The sequence below is a fragment of the Phocoena phocoena genome, chromosome 9, assembly GCF_963924675.1.
Source record: "Phocoena phocoena chromosome 9, mPhoPho1.1, whole genome shotgun sequence".
NCBI lineage: Eukaryota > Metazoa > Chordata > Mammalia > Artiodactyla > Phocoenidae > Phocoena > Phocoena phocoena.
Window position 1 is genome coordinate 5,928,051 of NC_089227.1, and position 22,963 is coordinate 5,951,013.

At 40.0% G+C, this 22,963-nt stretch overlaps 1 protein-coding gene across 1 annotated transcript; it reads left to right on the forward strand.

Annotated features, from left to right (window-relative positions):
• The first annotated feature begins 185 nt into the window (after positions 1-185).
• On the forward strand, positions 186-21,990 carry VSTM2A (V-set and transmembrane domain containing 2A). Its single transcript, XM_065884332.1, has 5 exons — positions 186-261; positions 2,061-2,227; positions 3,307-3,357; positions 6,133-6,469; positions 21,902-21,990. The coding sequence occupies exons 1-5, from the start codon at positions 186-188 to the stop codon at positions 21,988-21,990; spliced, it is 720 nt and encodes a 239-aa protein (XP_065740404.1).
• The last annotated feature ends 973 nt before the right edge of the window (positions 21,991-22,963 follow it).

The window sequence follows — 22,963 nt, forward strand, 5'->3', positions numbered from 1 at the left end:
CCACGCTCCGCGTCCACAGAGCCAGTCCGCGCCGGCGAGCAGCAGGATGTTAGCGGCGCCGCGCCCCGGGCGCTGAGACCGAGCCCGCGAGACAGTGGCATTCCTTTCTTTTAGGGCTTTTTGGCTGTTGGCTACACTGATGTGACGACCCCCACCCCCCCATTTTTTTTTTTTTTTTTGGAACGATGGGGATCATTTTGGCGTATGTTGGATTTGTTTTCTTTTCCGTTTTATATGTACAGCAAGGGCTTTCTTCTCAAGGTAAGTCTGTGCTCACTGGCAAATATACATTTGCTTGCGCTGTGTGTGTTTGTGTGCCTTCTCTGTGTTCAAAGAATGGCCAGGCAGATGTGGTGAGGTTCTTAGCAAGTAACAGAGGAATAGTGTTCTGTTTGGCATTTTTCTTTAAAGTTTATTAAATAGTAGCCCTGCTAGATTTGAGAGCAGATCTAGTTGGTGCCCGACAACGAGGTGGGTTCCTTGGTGAGCACAAACACAGGGTTATAAGTGTGTGTGTGTGTTTCCCTTCTATCTGTGTGCATGCACAGGGTGACCACTCGTGCATACATAATCATCGCAAGCAGAGCTGGGGATTGGGGACTCTCCATGGCCAGCTCTCCTCCTCGTTGTAGGCAGTATGAGCTTATAGTTTCCTTTTTCTGGGTCCGTGTGACTTCGTTTGCCTGTGTGTTTATCAAAGGACAGACTCCTCTGAGGACCCATAAAAAGGTACAACTTGCATTACAAGCAGCAGCAGCAGCAGTAGCCTGCTAAATCCAGTTGTTAGGACTTCGCAGGCTGCAGTGATCATTTCAGCACCATGAACAGATCACACCTCTGCTGTCAGAGGACTGCATCGCTTCTGCAAACAGAAATGCCACACTCTTCCTTCCAGCTTGAACGGAAGAATCCTTTTCAGATGAGAATGTCTTCTTAACATCTCCCATTTCCTCTAAGTATAAATACAGTTCAATTTCAATAGAGATCATGTTGGGATTTTATAAAAAAAAAATTTTGGAAAGAGACACTGATGGTGCCTCACATTGAAAAGTGGGGGCAAAGTGCATCCACCCTGAATCGGCCCTGCAGCCCCCTCAGCCCTCCTCCCCATGAGTTCGCATTGTAGCTGTGCACTTCCTTCAGCCACAAATCTCTCCAGGACTTTTAGGGAATCATCAGCTCTTTGCAAAATATTTCTTAGACAAGATAAGAACAACCATCAAAGCATTCCATGTTGGAGAAGTGCCTTTGGGAGAGAGGAAACATATTTTTGTGAGTTTCACCATGACTCCATGAATCTTGCAAACTAGCAGTGTCAAGATTGGTAATGAAAAGGCTGGGGAAAAATGTCTCTAGTGACTTCAGAACAATCTTTAACCTGAACCAAGCCCAGGTGTGTGATTCTTACATCCCACGATGTATGACAGTTTACAATACAGTTGCTTGATGAAGGTTAATTTGGAAAGAAATATCCACAGCTTAGAAAGTGTGCAACTTGTTTCACTGCTGTAGGCTTTGAATCACAATTGCTAATAAGTGTCATCATATATCAGGAATGCATATTTTGACAGATAATCATGATCCCTTCTCTATTAACATGAAACGTCCAGTTAGTCACAGATTGTTTAGAAACTTGGAGGCAGGAGGCTCTCCTCTTGTATCAGCTTGACAGATTTGTCAAATATACTTAAATATAAATATAAGTAAAATATACTTCACTGAAACCCTCAGTAAGTTTTGGGGAATACTGCAGTTTGGCAAAGGGTATTTGTATCTAACTGTGGGCATCTTGGCTAACAGAGGGGAGTTATTGGCAAGCTTGTTAACCTTTCTATTATCTGGACTTGATCAAAAACAAAATGATTTAGGCACCATACCAAAAATAAGACAAGAAAGAGGCAAAGGAAAGGGGGTTGGGGAGCCTCTGGGATGTCACAGAGGGCTTTTTGTTGCGGTTTTTATTTATTTATTTTTAAGTCGAAGGAAAATGTAGTGAGCTCTCAAGAGACGCTGTCAAGAGTGGTGTGTATATTCCAAAAGGGTGCGTTTCTGTTTTGCAGCAAAATTTACCGAGTTTCCACGGAACGTGACGGCAACCGAGGGGCAGAATGTGGAGATGTCCTGCGCTTTCCAGAGCGGCTCCTCCTCGGTGTACCTGGAGATCCAGTGGTGGTTCCTGCGGGGGCCGGAGGACCTGGACCCCGGGGCTGAAGTGGCCGGGGCACAGGTAGCGGAGTCCCGTCGCCTTCGCGTCCGTCCCACCCACTGACTTAGACCTCTGAGTGTCCAGTCGGGGGATCGGGCCCAAGATGATGCCTGGGCGCCCATGGAGAGCCCCCTGGCTCTCTCGGCAAGGAGGACGCCCAGGGATGCCAGGGGGTGAGCCACGTGCCCTGGTGACACCACGTTAAAACCAAGGGAAGGCATGTTGTCCAGTCTTTCCCGGTTAAAGACTGGGAATAATCTCCTCCTTTTCGTACGGGTCATTGTGAGCTGTCCGTGATGGCACTGCCGTGTTGATACGTCTCCGGACACTCAATGTCCCTTTCGGGACGGTGGTATGAGGACAGGAATTATGTCGGTGTTTCCATCACCCCGGCCCTCCACCCCCGTCGGTTTCTCTCACCTCCGCCGTAATCAGAGGGGGGAGAGGGGAGAGAGAGAGAGAGAGGAGGGGAAGTGGAGGGGGAGAGAGGGAGGTGGGGGGAGACGGAGGACGGGGAGAGAGGGAGGAAAGGGTGACAGGGGAGAAGGGGATGGGGACTGACGGAGGGACCCGAGGCGACCCAAGTGGAGAGGGGGCGGGGAGGGGAAGAGAACTGGGCAGGAGCGGAGGGGCGGGGAAACGAGGGTCTGAACTGAGGGGCAGACAGTTCTGCAGAAGAGGCGGCGGCCGTGCGGGGGCGAGAGGAAGCCTGTAGAAGGGACCGCAGGGAGGGGACGCGGGCCGGGGACGACGCAGAGTGCCGTCCCACAGACTGGCGCGCCCCGGGGGCCTGACCCGAACGCAGACCCCCCGAGTTCCCGGGTTCCCCTTATTTCCCACCCTCCGGAATCCCAGCCTCCGCTGTCCCCCCGCCCCGGAATTCCCACTCTCGGGGGTCCCTAATTCTCCCGCTCCCCGAGCCCCCGTCCCCCAGTCCCCATCCTCCGGAACCCCTAATCCCCGCTCCCGAGTCCCCGAGCCCGGCCCCGGGGCGGCCCGGGGCAGCGCGACCCCCCCGCTAGGTTTGCATGGCCTAGGGCTCAGGCCGGGCCCGGTCTGAGCGTCGGTGTCCACCCCCCTCCCCCCTCCCCCCCCAACAGACGGAGCTGCTGCCATACCGGGACCCGGACGGCGACGGGACCAAGATCAGCGTGAGTGTCACCGTGACGGCAGCCCTCGGGCCCGGGGGCACCAGTTTGGGAATTTCAGGTTTTCAAAAGCCTATTAACTTACTGCCCCTGAAACAGGCAACTTGCATACGCAGGGCGAGAGCCAGCTGTCTGTGTCGTGTCTTACCTCACTGGATACATACACACTGAAGCAGAGTTCATACAATAAAATTATTTATCTTAATGACGTAGATATTTGAACAGTTACTAGGCAATCATTTTGCCACCCAAAGAAGTGTGAGACTTTATTCTTGCTCTTATTAACAGTTACATAACTGTTAAAGGGCTGCAATGCTAATAATATCCGTTCAAAATTATACCAGTAATTATCCTTCAATAGCAAGTAAAACACTAACGGTACGAAAATCTTCCCAGGCTGAAAAAAATTGGAGCATCCAACAGAGTGTTGAAGTTGTAATGAAAACAGCTCAACTTCAACGTCATTCATAATGCATGCAACGTATTTCTAATGCCAATGTTCAAAATCATATAAATGTAAATATAAAACCAAAAGCCAATATAAAAACATTATTGGAGGAGGTTAACCTGTTGATAATACAGAGATGTATTTCTACTCTGCTGGTTCTTACTTTTCATAATTGTGAGTGAAATTAGAAAAAAAATCTTGTTTTTACTACACCTCAGATGAAGCCATCTAGAATCATTTTATACTGTACCACTGCTGAGCTTGTTGATAATTAGTAAACAAGTTACCGTTACTAGAAATAATATATGTATAAAGAATCTAAAAATCCAATGACCCACATTTTAAAAAGAAATTTATTCTGAGGCTATTATAACTAAAAGTGTAAAAATGTATTATACTAATAAAATCAGATTCTCTAATTTAAATGTATAATCACAACATGGAAGAAAATATCAAACAAAAATAAGATACAAACCAGAAACTCCAGTTTCTATTCATAAACTCATGGACTTTTTAGAATCTTTCAATTCAATTATCCTTATATCACAGGAACTCTTGTTTTCTGACAGTGCTAGAAAAGCTTTATTGGTAAGATCCATTATTAACGATGTTTTTTTAAAATATTTCATTTTTCACATACACATACAATTAGGTAGATTGTTTATTTCCTATTCATCTTTCATCCTTCACCCATGCCCCAACCCTCCAAAGACCAGTGGTGAAGCAGCCTCACACATCTTGACCTAGGGAAGCATGCAATCAGATGCATAGCCATGCGCACAACTGCTAACAGTATTATCTATGGCCAGAGTTCATATAATCTAGTAAACTGGAAAGAGTTCTAGACACAAACTGAGGTAGAAAGCAGTGTGTCCCCAGTTTACCCACTGTGTGACCTTGAACATATGTCCTAAACCAGCAGTTAATTTGAATTCTCAGGAGAGCTTTCACAAAATACTGATATGACCTTTGCCCCCCAGAGATGCACACAGTGTTTCTGCATTAATCCAAATGAGAGCATTTTCTAAACCTCCTCAGATGATTCTAGTGGGCAGTGTTGAAAATCACTGACCCAAACCCCCTACGCCTCAGTTTACTATACTGTAAAGTGGGACAATAATAATATAAGCACTCTGACCACCCCAACCTTAATCGGAGACCCAGCTGAAAATATATTTGAAACTATCGATTCCCTTTATTTTTACAGTATTAGTAATATTCATATGTAATTTTTCATACACATAAATGCATACTTATGGTTCAGATGTTGGAAACTATTTGTATATACAACTCTATATGTAAAAACCAGATGAACACTTCCCAAATTTTCTTAATTACTTATGGCTATTTGAGAGTGTAAGGGCCAGTAGAGAAATTACTTTATGCCTTCCTCGCTTCTTATCTGTTGAAATTATCCAAATCCTTAAACCTTGAATGTCTTATGAAGTCCATCATTCTGTCAGTCATGGATTATATATGATGTTTATCAAATCTAGTTCTGATAAAGATGCTTATAGATATATATAATCTATTAAATATTATAGAATTTTATATATTATACATAACCTTATATATAATCTTGCTGTTAATCTGCCATATAAATTATTGGTAGAAACGAGAGTCAGTTTCTATTTTGAAAATCAAAGCAGTGTTTAACTGATGGCATCTCAAGTTCCAGTAGCACACAGACCCTATGGTAGCAGGAGGTATGTACTCTGAGCCATAGGATTTCTGGTGACATTAATCTGCTCCCTAAATCATGCCACCCCATGACTATAGGTCAGACTGCATCAACAATTTGAGAAAAAAACATTACTGTCCAAGTCTATTTTGTCAGTCCCTTTAGTAATCATCCCAAAGTGGGGATAAAAGCACATTCTCACTTAAACTCAGTCGTGACCAACAACGTGTCTTTTTGATCTCTCAAGAGCGGTCGCCAGCAGTGAAGAAGTGAGAGAGGCTGTGTAAACTATACACTCAGCCTCATTAGGTCGTGCTTCATTCAGCTGAGCTCACCAGGCAGAGGCCAGTCCCATGATGGGAACATGGCAGAGCTGGTCCCACAGCCTGGGAAATGGGAACCACATGGCTAATGGAATCTGGCCCAGCTGGACTGAACTAATGTCTCCATGCTCTTGTGAAGCCAGGTGTTAGTAAAATAGGATAAATAAGGTCTTCCAATTTTACTGCTGAGAAAATAAAAAGCTTTCAGCCTATGGCTGTGAGACCAATGAGAACCTTTAATTTTCCAGCGTTAGCAAGCTCGGGACAAGTTACTGGAACCCAGTCTCTTGATGTAGCACTTTATTTTTTTACTTGCAATTTTTCAGACAGTGAAAGTCCAAGGCAATGACATCTCTCACAAGCTTCAGATTTCCAAAGTGAGGAAAAAGGATGAAGGCTTATATGAATGCAGGGTGACCGACGCCAATTATGGAGAGCTTCAGGAACACAAAGCCCAGGCCTACCTAAAAGTCAACGCCAACAGCCATGCTCGGAGGATGCAGGCCTTCGAGGCCTCGCCCATGTGGCTGCAGGATGTGAAGCCTCGCAAGAACGTCTCGGCGGCTGCTCCCGGAAGCATGCACAGCTCTGCCAACCAGCGAGTGCTCTCCACTTCCAGCCCTCAAGCGGTAGCCAAAATCCCCAAACAAAGTCCACAATCAGGTATGGAAATCCATTTTACCCCTCACAAACCCTCCGCAGGAAGATGGTCAGTGTAGACAGATTTATGTATGACGGTTTTAAAATTGGAGACCTAGTTCATTTGAAATGAGGATGAGCTATGAGAGCCAGGGAGGCTGGCCTTCCCAGAGGATGTGCATTGCCCATTAGTCGCTGGCAGTGCTTCATGTCCAGGGGATCTGAGAGCTGGACTTCTTTTCCTTCTGTGTTTACACATTATAAGCACAATAAATCATGTAATGTTTGGTTGCATTATAAACGCATGTTTATTTTCTCTGCAGATTTATGTATCGATAATAGCCCAAATTAAGAGACTTTCACTTAATCAACATGTAAATGAAAGAGACACACCACATTTTCAGGGACCCGTAGCCTTAAGCAGGACCACTCGCCAAGGGCTTCTGATTTTGAAGGAGAAACTTCAGCTGCCTGTGACGAAAGTGATGATGATAATGGGAGGAAATGAGGGGGGAGGGGCGAAAGGCAGAAAGTGGTGCAGAGATAAGGCAGCTCCTGTGAGTGTGGCTCTGATGCCAATTTAGAAGCTTAGTCAAGCTTAGTCACACGCTTCCTCAGTCAGCTGTGCAAGTTAAAGCTGCTCTGAATAGCATTAATTTATGCGCTCATTCAGCCAGTGGAAACTCATTGACGTTTTAACCTTGGGATAGGCAGTACTTAACACCACCCCAGACTGTTCTGTATTTGGATAACACACTTGACGTAATATTATAGGATGAAGGGAGCATAAAATCTATAATTTCTCATTTTTAAGTTTTTCCCTTTATAGTTTATCATTGAAGAATTATTGACACTACTGTTGGTAATAGAAAATTCTGTTGCTACCATTCAAATTCTTTTTAGCCATTACATTTAAAAAATCTCATCATTTTATCAGGGTGATATTTATATCTATATAAATATATATTTAAATCTTTATATATTTACATTTATATGGAGAAATATGTATATGTATATATATCTTTAAATCCTTATTTGTAAACAACACTTTAAAAATAATGTGTGCCGTTCTAGGTTCCTCCTTAGGCTTCATGTGCTAATGGAGATAATTTGTCCTGAGCTTAACTCAGGGTCTCTGTGAGTTTGTCCTGCCTTTAAATGTAGGTGAGCAGCTATCCCAGCATGCCTTGGTCATGGCAACTTATGTCAGTCTGATGAATAGACAGCTTAGCCTCTCTGAAGCCAAATTTATTTTCCTCTTTATCATCTCTTTTATATCCCAAAGTAAAGAAAAATACCAAAGCTAGAATGTGTGTATATATATTCACACACACACATATATATACACACCTATATATATATATATATATACACACCTATATATATATATATATACACCCACTCACACACACACACACACATACACACACACACACACACACCTAGTGGTTATAAATTTTTGTAGCCATTATTTGGTAAAGATTTTATATCTTTGGAGACATTGCCCTCCTCCCTTTCATACCATCAAAAGAAGAAGCTAGACACTATATGCAAAATTACAGAGTACCCTCAGCCGACAGTTTACAACCTAATTGGTGAGGACTCCAAATCATGGAGTTGAAATTATTAGCCTACGTAGAATATTCCAGGCCAGAAATCATAAATCCATTCTGTGGAATCAAACAGACAGATTACCTATCCCAAGTGAAGGATTCTAAGCATAGAATGAAATGTTCTATTTCTAAACTCTTTACGTTTTGGATTGAATAACATACTCTAAGAAGATCCATTTTACTTTAGTCTCTTTCTTAGTATTGTGATTGGTGCTAAGTGGTAAACTCTACACATCTTCTAACAATTTTCAAATAAAAATCACTGCTCATTTTCCACCCCATCACCAGCCTCACTCATTGCTTGTCCTAGAGGAAGAGTGAAAGGAGACAGGGGATGCTGACTCATGGAAGCCCGTATCCATTCAAAGTAATTTCCACTAAAAATTATCTGCTCTAGCAAAGATTAATCGGAAATACATCAACGTTTTTCATTTCTATATTTTCCCACCAGTGAATACTGGAAAATATTTTATGTACATTTAACATTTTCTAACTTCTAGTGCAGAAGCTCGGGTGGCTCAGCCACACCCATTTTATTCATGTGTAAGTTTCTGTGCTTGCACAATTATTGCACAAAATACCATATTTGGGATGGATATTTATGTAATATTATATTTCCTGTAACACCCACGTCCTGATTTATAATTTCACTTTATAATTTTTCAGGTTATATTCAAATAAAGCGGATTTCAATACCCACGCTTCATTTATTCACTCATTTATTCACTCTCCATCCTTTCAAGAGCTTATATGCCAGGCACAATGACACAGAAATGGAAGACATACTTCCATTCTTCAAAGGGTTTATATTTTTTTATATTTTCATTTGTGAGAAACAAAGTATTTGTAAATTCCATTAACCATGCATCTTTCTTTTCTTATTCTGTTAAAGGCAAGACATGATGAAGACACAAAAATTAAAATCTTGCCTTTACAGGCCAAAAGCTATACTAGCCTTTTGTTATTCTCACTTCATATAGGGAGGCATGTGTCATCTGTGGTATATATGACACTGTAATACAACCTGTTACCAAAGGCTGGTCTGTCAGCCTTTTAGTTTCATCATAGTTTTTGACTTAGTTGACTGAACTATTTAGATTGAATACTCAACTCTTAATTCATACTTTTCTCTGTCAGAGAATTTCTGTGTCTCTATGAAGGAAAAGTATTTGCTGAAAATAACGCTGTATGTATACACATATATAATGTTCAAATTGTCATAGAATTACCTAGTTTTCCTAAAGCAGAAATTTACATGAAAAAAAGATGGAAAAATAATCTATTACCATCTACATATCACAAGATAAAGAAAAGGTTTAACTATCATTCAATATAGCTACTTTTCCCAGATATTTTTCCAAAAGCTAGTGAGCTTATGACTGTCCCATTGGGCTGTATCTTTATGATATCTCTCTTTAAATTCTTTTAATTCACAGTTGATAATCCACAATTAGAACCAAAACAATGAAGAAAAATGATAAAGCAAATAGGTAGAGCTTGGCTTTTGCCATCCCTTAGTTGTTTCTTTTCTCCAGCTCTTTGTCTGTACCCATAACTGACATTGAAGAGTATCCTGTAGGTGCTCTGAGGGTAACAGTTCCTGATTCTAGCATGAAGTGGTTTAGTTTCACCTGCACGGAGAACAGATCTCCAAATACCTCAATAAATGACACCATTCTCTACGTGTTTCTTCTTGTCTCATGGAGAACATCTACTCCTTACAGAAGCCAAACATCCCCTCCATTCACTACCACCCCACTTCCCTCCCTTTGTTCCCCCCATCTATGTTCCCTTCTATGGGTCCTCTCCCCCAACCCTGGCCAACAGGCCAACAAAAATGTGACTACAGCCCAGCCCCGCCCCCCCGGTGGTCACCCCTCCACCCTCCCTCCGCACCCCTGGACCTCCCTTCTCCCCTCCTGTGTCCCGAGTCCTGGCGGGCAGGGGGGAAGCTCTCCCATCGCTGGTCTCCTAAACTCCCCTCTGGACCCTGCTTGTTGGCTGTTAGTGTTCCCCTCTCTTTGTGGGCTTCTCCTCCTAAATTCCTCTCTTAAATGTAGTTCATTTCCCGTTCTCAACACCCTGATCTCATCCGTTTCTGTGGTTTCGACCGCTAATGTTTCCTTAGAAAACTTAACAGTTGATATTCCGATTCTGATTTCCCTCTGGAGAGCCGGACGGGAGCACCCCGCTGTCCCCGTCATGCTCCCCATGTCTGTCCCACGAGCACCGTGCAGAGCAGAGCCCCTGCATGTTGTTGACACCAGCCGTTGATGTGTGGTGCCTCTTGTCCTCACCCCCCCACCCACGAGTCTGGGCAGGCCTGTGACCACTGTGACAGTGAGATGGGAAGGAGTAATGCCACCCCAACCAATTCCAGACCTACCCTGCAAGGGGACAGCCAGCCTCTGCTGTGGCCGCTTAGAGCCAGCCACCGAGTAGGAAGTGCAGCTGCCTTGAGACACGTTGCTGACTGAAGCCAGCCTTTGACTTCAGCCCCAGCTGACTGCCCCCCAGACTCCTGAGAGAGGATAATAAATTGTTGATTTAAGGCACTAGGTTTTAGGGTGGCTTGTTTCACGGCAATAAATATTCAGGTCAGGCCCCTAAACTCAAATATTCAAAATCAAATTTATTATCTTAGCTGTCAAAAAAGAAATGTTCTTCCTCCTATTGTCTTAGAATTGCCTGTTTCCTCATTCAGGTCCCCACAGCAGTTTGTTTACACTTACTTTGAAGCCCTCTGTTGTGTCCTATATTATAGTAATTTTTTCCCTGGGGTTTTTCTCCTTTTAATGCTGGAAGTCCCACTTTCTGGGAGGCCTGACCTTCAGGCAAAACAGGGTAGGTGATCACCCTAAAGATAGCTTCTTGGCTACAAAGATCACCACTTCCTTTTGCATTCTTCTAAGTGCCTAGAACACGTGGCGCTCATGTGTGGCAAGAAAAGGAAAAGAGAGAGAGGGCCAGTATGTCTCTGCTTTTATCTTCTTTTTCTTATAATTATATTTGCATAAATAGATAATATTGCCACTATTGCAAAAACGATCAAGACTCCTAAACAGTGTTCCTCAAAGAGCAGATGTCCTATGCCAAGACTTACCAGAGAGCTTGTTAAAAATGCGTATCCCAGGACAAATTTCGGAGTCTAGAAGCAGAAATATGCATTTTTATGTGCAGTAAATTATGAGAATCCTTCTCTCTAAAGAGTTCTCATGGGTGAGAGAAAATTTTTTTTTTATTATTTACTATGAGATGTGTGTGCATGTGTGTGATGCTACAAAATACACTTTTAGAAACTGGTCTTTTGCTATTATTTTTTCCAGTAATGTGATGGACTTTTGTGAAACTTTTCTTTACTCCTGTGATCAACAGCTGGCACTCATAAGAAAACTGGCCATGGTTAAGGTGTAGTTATGTTTCCACGTGTAGTCGCTCAGCAGGAATACTGATTCTCTGAACTCAGAACTATGGTGATTGTGTTTTCAACATGATGTGAACCTGAGCATTCAGAGGCAGCTGCTGCTACAGCTGCTAGAAGCCAAGGGCTCCGGAAGCTCCCTGTGGCTGACAAACATGGCAGCTTTCCAAAAGCCAAAGTGGCCAAAGTTAGCAAGAAGGGTCTTACAACAGATTTCAGAGCTACTGAGGGGAGGGAGATAAGGGGCTGAGTGTCATGCAGGAAATTATGTTCCTGATTTAAAATATGAGGAAATGGTGCACGGCATCCAGGTAGAGAGCCGCTTGTATAATCCAGACCTCAATGTTGATTTTGGTTTAAATGATCCAACTTGGCTGTTTACACAGGCTAAATTAATTTGATCATTGTAATTCTATCAGTTAAATGGCTGCTATGTAAATTAAGCATCTATGAATAAGGTGAAAAATAGATTTGAGGCAATGCTTTGGATAATACAGGCTAAGGAATCTGCTAGAGCTATGTTTGAACAGGAATTACACAGATTAGGAGTCTATACTTGCTAAATTCTCCTGCAAGCTGTATTTAACTTAACTCATTGAAATTCAGTAACTGGCTGGGTCTGTAAAACTAAGGCTCCGCTGTGTGCCGGAGGGGTTTTTCAATGCGTGGCCACCTTAGGGCTCCTTCAGGTTCATTTGTGATTACTAGGAGCTCTGTGATCGAGGAGCCATGAAGCAGAATTTGCCAATGTTTTAAGGTCTTGTCTCGAAGGATTTCATGATCCTTGAGATTTCAGGAAGCTTCCAGAGGAGCAGTTTTCTGGGTAGATGACCAATGGGTTGAGAAGTTGCTGGAAAGACCTCACTCTGTTGGTTAAAATAACAAGAGCCCTCCAAGAGAAAAGAAAGGCAAAGTCTCCTTCTCCCAGGGAACACTGCTGCCGCCTATAGCCTGACACAGGTGCATTCATTTCAGCTGCAAAGGAGCAGAAATCCACTGGAAGATGCTCCTTAGACCTGCAGGGGCCTCTCACCAGTAGAGGGGGTGGGCACAATTGTTAAGGAGAGAGACTGTTCACACCTCATGGCCATCACACAGAGCTGCGTGTACTTCCAAGTCCTTGTTTATTAAATGGAAACTGTAGTATGATTCTCACAGAGTTTTGAGGATTAAATGAAATTACATACATAGAGAGCATGACACCGATCAACTCCCAATAAGTCACAACTAGCTGCTCTATTAATACGACTGTTATTGCATGTACTTATATACTATTATTATTAGCAGCAGCAATGAAATGATGAGAGTAAATGGTCTCCACCACCTGGCTCTACTGTGGTGAATATTTTCCTGGTTGGCTGTGTGTAGGTGACTGAGTTAAAGAAAGGAGACTGGGTCTTCATTCCTGACTTATGTTTTATTGTTCATAATTTCAGAGCTTCCTTTTTTCCTTCTATCACAATGATGTTAATTGATGATAAACTGTCCCCTACATAACTACATACCATACTAGCCACCAACTGTCTTGCCTAAGGCTGTAACTAGATGGTTAACTTTATTGGTAAAAAATAATAAAATTCCAAAGGATTTTTAGGACTTTGAACTGTGTGACCTGAATAAAGAATGTGTCTTAGGAAGCTGAAGTTATACACACTGGCTGCTACCATAATTAAGTGACATGATGTATTTTAAATGTCTAGCAGAGTAAACCTGGCACGTGAGTGAGCTTGGCCCTTATTAGTTCTCTTCCCCTTTACCTACCAGATATTAAAGTATATTAGCAAATAACCATGAGTTAAGAGGGCCATAAAGGAACAGAAATATGAATAGAGATGAAAGAAAATAAGAAGTGTGGAAGCTCTAAAGTTGGTAAGATAAAATAATATCTGATGAATTAAAAATGTAATAACTAAGGGAGGATTTATTCAATTAATAAATAACAGATAGAAACATATTATTACAAGTTACGATACATATCCAAATGAACGTCAATTAATTAAAGAGCTGAACATAAAAGAAATATTCGACATAGGAAGATCAGCATGAAATTAGAGGTCTGAGACTTTGAAGATTTAAAGTTACAAAATATACAAGTGAAAATAACATTTTACTATAAATAATTTAAAACATTTGTTTGATTAAATCAAGTGTAACTAATAAGTGATATAACAGATAAGGAAATATTTGTGTCTAATATTCAGGAAAAGAAGGGAAAGTAATGAATTATCAATGTACAGATGTTATCAATACAAACAAAACAATCAAATAATTTAAAATTGTAAGATATCTTGACTTTCGATGGACATTTCATATATTTCTTGTCATTTACAGATGCAGTGGTTATATGATCCACTCCAAATGACTTAGAGATATCAGATGTGATCAAATAATATTGATAAAATCAAGGTAAAGATAAAATTAAATTAATTCTCCATATGACAGCAATAACCAAACAGAAAATATTTGTGGCATAATATATAATCCTCAATAGTAGCAACAAGAAAAAGGTATGAAATATCTTATTTTTTAAGGCAGTAGCAAATAATATAAAGATGAAAACCATTAGAACACTTTGTTAAGAGTTTAGGTTTGAATAAATGAGTAAATATGGTGTTTTTGGATGAACAAGCTCACCATTACGTCAGGTTTTTCAAAAGTATTTGTAGACTTACTGCAGTCCCAGTCAAATCCCTAGTCATTTAAAAAAAATTGACACGTATAATCTTGGCAAAGATTTTAAAAATCAACATGTGTCAGGCTTACAGTGACTCAGGCATTCTGCTGTATCATTACTTGCAAGGTGAATGGTACTTCCCTTCTGGAGGAAAATTGGCAGGAAAGATAAGTCACAGGGCTTGAGATTGTCCCTGAGGTGATGCTCCTGGGAGGAAATTCCAAGGAGCTCAGGAGAGAGGCAGACCCAGACCCAAGAACAGGGATGCGTATCACAGAGGTCTGCCCACAGCTGGAAGTACTCAAAGGGCCAAGAGTAGTAGGGAAGTGTCGCAGTGAATGTGACGAAACCATACAATGAGTATTAAGCACCTTCTAGAATCATGTTTTCAAAAATGTTTAATGAAATTAGAAAACAACCAATATATAATGTGAAAAAATATAGGATACAAAACTTTAAAGTGAAAAAATAAAGAATATATAATGTGAAAAAATATAGGATACAAAACTTTAAAGTGAAAAAATAAATACTAAATTTTAAATCAATCTCAGATATGTGCGTATAAAAATGACAAGAAATATATGAAAATGTCCATCAAAAGTCAAGATATCTTACAATTTTAAATTATTTGATTATTTTGTTTGTATTGATAATATCTGTACATTGATAATTCATTACTTTTGTTATAAGAAAAAAATAATATTATTTTAAATTTCCCAAATTTAAAAAGAGGCCAATGACAGACAGCTCCTGAGAAAACAAACTAACAAAATATATTCAACAAATAACCAAAGAAAGGCAAAGTAAAATAAAGGTGTTGTGTGATTGTGAAGCTCATGACAAAAATATACATACATGCAGGTACACATGTGCATATGAAAATTGAAAGCACCACTGTGAAAGTGATGTCCTCAGAAATTGCTAGTAGCACTGAAATTAAGAATGTTATATCTTATTTCCTGGGAGCTGGGTGGAGAATCTGACCATCAAATTATTCTTTTTGTTTTTCTAAACTTAATGGGTGTGATCTTGATAAATATATTAATAAAATAAAGCAAGCACGTATAACTTTCATAAATAAAATGTCATGCAATCATTTTCCTCTCCATTGTGTGACTCACTGAGCCCCCAGTTTGGAGGGAGATCAAAGTGGTGAGCAGTGGTGCGGTTATTGGGAGATGATGACTGCACCATCATTTATAAATCAATACACTGGGAGATTTATAAATGATTATTATGTTTTATTTCATATGACTGCTTTGAAAAAGTCTGAGAGAGCATTTCTTCATGAATTCAGAATCCTATCTGCATAGAAATATAGGTTACACTCTCAATGCTTGAATTAAAGCAAATTGTAAAAGCTAAGAGCACCTCTTATCGGCTTCCTTAGGACAGTGTCCTCACCTGTGATGGGATAAGTGCTCTGGATCACAGCCCCTCAGCAAAGCCATCCCACACTGGCACCACTTATCCTCATAGTTATTCTTGAGTTGAATGTGCTTCTTTAAGTCCTCAGACAAACTCGATACTTCAACAACAGTGTCAGCGCAACAAGGCTACACATGTGTGCAATCCCTAATGTGGTTTTGTGATCATTCCAACAAGGTGTGGATGAATATCTACCTTCTCATTATGAATAAAGAGTTTGATCATTAATAATGAAAACATACCCACAGAAGGCATATTTAAACTGTGAGTAAATAGTTTCAAGCATTTTAGCAGCATTTATTTATACACCAGTAAAATGGAGTGCCCTTAACGAATCATTCTTATTTATGCGTTCAAGCAGTGATTAAATATATGTAGCATTAAACTTAATTCTTGGAAAACATTTTATTTGTTTTTCCATGAATTTATATTGTTCTCCTATTTTGTCAAAACCACTCATATTTCCATATATTTCTAATAGGCAGAATTGAGAAAATGTAGAGTTTTCTGGAATGAAGACTCTCCAGCTGAGATTATGAAGCAAATCAGTTTATAGTGTCAGACAGAACTGGTTCTGAGTCTCAGCGGCCGCCATGTACTCACCGAGCAAACTTAGTGTGTTATATAATCCTTCTCGGTTTCACTTCCTTAATCAGCAAAACGATCATTATAGCAGCCTCCCGGGACCATGGTCAGAGGTAAATATTAGCTGCTGCTGTCCTAATCATCACCCTGTCTGCACCAAGATCAGTTCCTACTTGAATAAGTCAAATTACAGTGAAAATGTGCAGTTTTGAGAGATGCACTGTGGCCTTAGCAGGCAGCATCATTTTTTTGCCCATTCTTGAGTCGCTGTAGAAGGTAGGAGCCCTGAAAGCCTGCAGGGATTAGCTGTAAGCAAGAAAGTCTAAGACATTCTGTGGCGAATGGGGTATCACCCATGCACCTTGTCACCTAGACCCTGTGTATGTGGACAGCTGTACTTGGCTCCCTCAGCTACAGTAAGAGGCCTCAGAACTGAATAGATGTGTAAATTTGCTGACTAAAGGAAAGCAGGAAAGGAAATTTAAACAGCTGCTGCCGACATGCCTGGGCAAAGTAAAACAGGAGGTTTATGTATTAGGTCAAAATGAAGCCTGTTTCTTCTAAAAAAAAAATGGGTTTCTGGAAGAAATCGGCCTTGGACCCATAAGAATCTAATAAAAAGATATTCTTTTCAAAAAATTATAGAATAAAATCATCCTATTATTTGACCTTTCCCCTTAAGTCATGATTTAGTATGACATAAAAATTGCATTAAAAGCTAGCTCAAATTTTCTCACACAGCTCTTTTCATATCTTAAAGCTGGCATGTGTAATGAAAGAGAGGTAAGAGAGGTAAGTCAAAGGCCTGTCCATCCCTAGAGCTGTAGCGGACACTCCATTCTTTATAAGCTTAGCCTCTTCACAGGCAAAACAATTATTTGAGTGTTGCTTCTTTTATTATTGGAAAACTTCCATTCTTATGTTTGTTCGTATGATAAGCATCACGAATATTCACTTCTACAAACTAAAGATGCTGGAGTCAGACCAGGGAGCCACAGCAGGAGAGAAATTGTGTTCTTTTTCTTTTCTTGCTCCTTTTGACCCTACCTGATACTCAAACAAGAAAAGAGAAAAACCTATGAGAATTGTACTTAAATCTCTAGACAGGTGCCCTGAATTACGACTCTAACGTATATCGAAACCAAGAGTTGTGCTCACGGAGGAAATCAACCCATCACAAAATAATCCCAGCCAAGAGAAAGAGGATATTTGAAGAGCTGGCAAGATATAGATGGGATAAATTGTCTAGTTAGTTGTCTTAACGTTCTACTTACTTCTTTGAATTAAATACCCATATCCCATATCCCGTATCTTTTCTGGTGGCCAAGAGCTCTGGTTGTCTTTCTCTCCTGTCACTAATGGTTGCCCTTTGAACATCAATTTAACCTTTCCTGGTCCCAGACTATAAAATTTGCATTAAAAGTTTAGAAAAGAGAAGTTCATAGAAAGAAGAGGGCATGCAAGAACAGTGGTGGAACCACCTCTCATTCAAATATTTAAATGAATTTGGAGGTACCTTCAAGATTTAAAAGACTACAATATGAAGTTCAAAATATTATATCATCAGACATTTGGCACACTATATGGAGGAAAACAAACTTTACTTATTAATGTTTAGGAAAACAGAGAAGCTGACAGTGTTTTCATATTCAATATTTATCAGTTCAGACTTGGGGAAAAGAAGTTTTCTAATTTTTCTCTTAAGTGTGTTATAGCCAGTGCATTTTCGCTGAAAAGATAAATGTACACTTAAATAATAGCTTCACATCTTGATCTAACAGGTGTGGAGACAGTGAAGCAAGGTTGCTTGCCTCAGGGAGTTTCAGAAAGAAGCACATCCAGACTCTGAGTCGATCTGATTGCATTGCTCTTTCTTCATTTCTGTACCTTTGCTTTACTACCTATTAACTGTGTAACCTAGGGTGAGTTATTCCATGCTGCTGAGTTACATTTTCCTGACCTGTATGTTTACTATACTGGACTGATGAGAGCATGAACTAAGACAGTGTATGCATGTAACATGTATGCATACTCCCTGATGTAGCAGGTACCCAGTCCACTGTAGCCATTTTGCAGATTGATGTGAAGGAGAAGAGGGTGCAGCTTTGTTCAGTATGCCCAGTGTCTTCCAGCCTCATGGCTGTAGATGCAGGAAAGACATGGCAATGTAGATAGAAGGTGCAAAAAGGAGCCAAGTTCTTCCATCAGGCATGACAGATGAGGGCCAGGCAGGCTTTCCCGGCTGGAAGGCTGTGCTGAGTTAAACAAGGCAGGCGGATGCAGTGACTCTGAGCAAATAGTGATAAACTTCTCCTCCTCTATCCGATCTCTGAGGATGCCAAGGTCTCAACTCTGTGTGGTTGTGATTTGTTGTTATTTTGTTTTGTTTTGTTTTTCTTTTAATGAATAGATGGAATTTTCTGTTATTCTCTGAAATAATAATTATACATACTGAAGATAAAATATTTGAGGCTTTTTTTTTCCTATTTCTCCTTGGCCAAACTCATTTGTCACAGACACTGTCTTGGGCCATGCCTGATGTCCACATCCCAGTGAGGGCGATGTGATGCGCTATCTCATGAAGTATAAAAAGGGCTGAAAAATGGAAGCTAAGTGTCTATACTCATTAAACTTCTAAGAAGACTTCTTAGACTTTTCCATTTGCAAAATGGAGCAAATCCTCCCTCCCCATACCTTACAAAGGCATGAGAAATTACACCTGAGAGAGCACCGAGGAAACCTTTAAGCATAAAAACAAATGAAAGGCATCATTATTAAGTTGACGTCAAAGGACATCGTGAAATCACACTCTGAGTCAGAGAGAAATCTCTAGGTTGTATTAGGCTACTCTTCATCGAGGCATGTTATCTACACATTTTCTTCCCATAATTTAGATAATAGCATTTCCCTTTCTTCTTCACAGGGTATTTTGTGTTGGGGACAAAAGTTTAAAAACTCAAGGCATTGTTTTAAACTTTGAGAATAATAAAAAATTGCTAAAATTTCATCCTTGCCTTTGATGAGCTTATAGTGTAATCAGTGAGGTAAGATACGAATATAATGAATTACAAGTCAGTGTGAACCATGTTAAGGCCACAAGAGAGGGAAAACTAGAATACAGAGGAAGTTCAGAGGAGAGAGAGCTTACAGCTAGTTGGTGGGAACAGACACAACGGAACGCAGCTATCTGAGGGCAAGAGTTGCTTAAATGCATGATCGTCTTAGGGGATAACAGGTTATCCTGCTTGGCTTGGGCATAGAGCAAAAGGAAACCAAATAAGGCAAAACAGATAACCAAACACAGTGTCTGGCATACTCATGAAAACATATATATAAAACAATAATATGCAAACAATTATTATGCTCATTTTAGAAAACATCAAAGAAATAAATATTTGGGATTTCAGAAGTGAGTGGCTGCAGAGGAAACTGGAACTCAGGGCTTCTGATTGCAATCCTGAATCTCTTTGTTTCAAAACAGTAAAATGTTTCTATTTGGAAAAATGAGACTAGAGTATGACGCATGGCCAAAGTTTGCATTTTACAAAAAACATTTGCTTAATTTTCTCTAGAACAGACCATAACATGTTTGACAAACAGTAATATTATATTCAGAATGGTGTACATCTGAATGAAATTAACTATGATGATTATTTGTTAAAATTACACAGGATAAATTATAGCATTTTAGATTCTCAGATTTCACTGTCAAAGTCTTTGGTAAAGGAGCACATACCCCTTCATTCCAGACATAAATAAAACCTAGAAAGAAGAGCAAAACAATCAGTGATTTGATGACAAAACAGATTTGCTTTAGAATTTACTGTGCAGGAAAAATATATATATTTGGCTTGACAGAAATAAATTTCATTTAATGAAAAATATGCTAGGAAATGCAGGTGCCTAGAGTGGGTGAATGATTACAATCTGGAAAAAAAAGTGGTGTGTTGCAATGGTTTATTGCATATCTGATGGCTATTCAAATTTTTAACTTTACTCTTTACAGTATATCATTGGGTTTGTTTCCAATTATACTGCTCATGTAACTTTTGTTTTAACTTGCACATACTGGACACAGTGTGATAGGAAATGTTGGGTTAGAATGACATAGCTGTTCTCTTCGAATCTCACGGGAATGATGGGCATCTCCTGTGAAGGGTTGATTAGTCGAGAAATGAGCTGCATAATTCACAGTTTCAGCAAGTTTGAGCCCATCTGCAATGTTCATGCTGAAAAGGAAACCATTATTTCACAAAATATTGTTCTTGAAGAGCAAATCATTTTCCTTGGTTTTATTGTTTTTAGCATTCTTAAAACCTTTATTCAATACCAGACATACTTTGTGTCAAGTGCGGTTAGCAATTTAAGGAGCCATGTAATCATTTTCTTTCTTTTTTTTTTAATTGACTGAATCCCTGTCAAAGAGTCTCTCTTCAAAAGATAACAAGGGCATATATTTAATTTTGGAAAGCTCTGATGCTAGTGGTTCTACATAGATTTTATATGTTTTCCTTGCATGATCTTTGTACTTAGAGCCGCATGTGGACTGTACTTTACTTTTGCAGTTTGAACCTTGTCACCCAGCTTGAGTGAAGCAACACTCTCCAGAGACCCACCACTAACCTCTGGGTCCTCAGTCATTACGTTTCTGTGTTAAATACATGACTCACCTCCTGAACGAAGGCAAATCGATGATGACACTAAAGTAACCTAACTGAAAACAGGAATATGAGTCTGCTAAATAGCCCCTTTAGAAGCCCAAATATTTACTTGGCAGAGATTTTTTGAGAGCATGTGTTTTCACCACAATTTCTATCATTGCCAATGTGGACCTGAACATGATTTAGATGAAATATTCAAAAGATTGAATTTTCCTACCCTCACCCCTTCAAACCTTTTTAACCTTTCTTAAATTAAAAAAAAAGAAGAAGAAAGAAAAGAAATGCTTTGAGGTCCATCACATTTTTGTTTTCTCACTAATAAAGGTATTAAATACATCATTTGTAGCTTACTGGATAAAATATGTGAAGAAAAATGCAAAAAGACTATTTCATTCTCTCCCTTATGTAGTCTCAGAGCGCTTTCAAAAATTTCCAATTCTTGATAGCACTAACTTTTCTTCAGATTTTAAGGATAAAAAGTTGAGAAAGATCTTCCTCTAAGAGCAGATACCCCAACACACCCACTCCAGAACCCGTTCTGCAGGCCCTTGAGAAGGCTGCTGCTCTCGGTTTGGGTTTTATCTCCTGTGGTTTTATGCTTGCAGTAGTAAAACAGGGGATTTGTTTTAGACACCCATATAGGAACAACCAAATGACTATAGGGAATCATCCTCAAAGAATTACTTGAGGGAAAAGTATCTGCATTTGTTCCTCTAAGTGTTCCCAACTGTGGGATGGCATGGCTTGAAAACAGACAAAGCAAACAAGACCACTTCCTGGGACTGAAATACTTTGTATGTGTTGTTATTTGCAGTGCATGCCAAGACATTCATGGGCACCAGAGCCAAGCTGGCGAGCTAATTAAATATATATATGTATGTGTTTAAAACAGCCTAATAAGGAGCATTGGAAATCTTCGAGATGAGCGAATATCTTATAACTTCTTCCGCAGGTGCGAGGATAGCTACAAGCCATGGACTTTCTGTCCTGCTTCTTGTCTGTGGCTTTGTGAAGGGTGCTTTGCTTTAGTCTAAAGTGCTGACTTTTTTCCAATATCACTTTCTCTTCTTAAAGCAAAGAGCAAATCGCCTGTAAAATCTACGGAGCGGACAGCAAAGTTGACCCTAAACTCCAAGCACCACTCTGCACCCACTGTACTCTAATTACCTACACAAGGAGCACCTGCTTTCGGAAACAAACGAAGAGCCTATCTCACTCTGTTCATCACATTTTCTTGGGCAAATCACTGATCTTTTATTTCAAGAGAATTAGTGTGAAGTGATAGAACATTTTCTAATAGCAAGATCTATTTTTTTTTCCTTTTCTTTCGGCTACTCAAAGCATCATCTCACTGACTGCTCAGGGGTTGGCCTGACCGTCATCGGTATAGTGAATATTTACTACAGATACCACTGATTTCCTACTAAAAGACCCATTATCTGCAGGAAGTAAGCAGAGATCAAAAGGCTACAGAACATAAACTATCATCAAAGAAAACTCCTGTCTGGGGGCAAGAACAAAATTTTCAACACTGCGAGTCAACAATGAAAACATTGTTTTAAATAAGAAATAATAAAAGATCGTTTCTTTTTGAATTTTTCCCCTTTTCTTGGGTTTTTCTCCTTTTCCTTGATTGTAGTTCTTGTTCAATATGGCAAGTGCTGATTATGGCCAATCCCTGTCAATCCTGGGAGGTTTATATAAAAACATTTTGAGTGTTCTATATTTCAGTGCATTTAATTCATTTTGCAATTCTTGTATATGCAAATGATAAATTCTGTAAATTGCTTATAGTATGTGCGATATAACTTCAAAGTAGATAGACTATGAGCCTCATGCAAGCTGATTTTTACCATTCTCTGTATAAATATATACAAATAAGTATCTATATGTTGGGTCATCAGCCAACTTTTTTTTGGATAAAACATATGTTTTTCACTTATTCCTATATGGTGGGCATTTTGTAATGCATTGTTTCACTTCCACAGGTTTGACAGTTGCAGATGGTTTCTGTTGCCCTCTGCTTCCTTCTGGAAAATGCATATTCAAAATCGTATCGGTCTCTGATAAGTGAATTAATTTTGCTGTGTGTATGCTGTGTTGAAATTTGCTATGTTCCTTTATATGTGGTGTTTA

Bases quoted from the DNA above. Each gene is read 5' to 3' on its own strand.
- VSTM2A (XM_065884332.1), top strand. From the start codon at position 186: ATGGGGATCATTTTGGCGTATGTTGGATTTGTTTTCTTTTCCGTTTTA. The intron at 262-2,060 runs GTAAGTCTGTGC...TCTGTTTTGCAG, and splicing joins GCAAGGGCTTTCTTCTCAAG to CAAAATTTACCGAGTTTCCA. The intron at 2,228-3,306 runs GTAGCGGAGTCC...CCCCCCCAACAG, and splicing joins CTGAAGTGGCCGGGGCACAG to ACGGAGCTGCTGCCATACCG.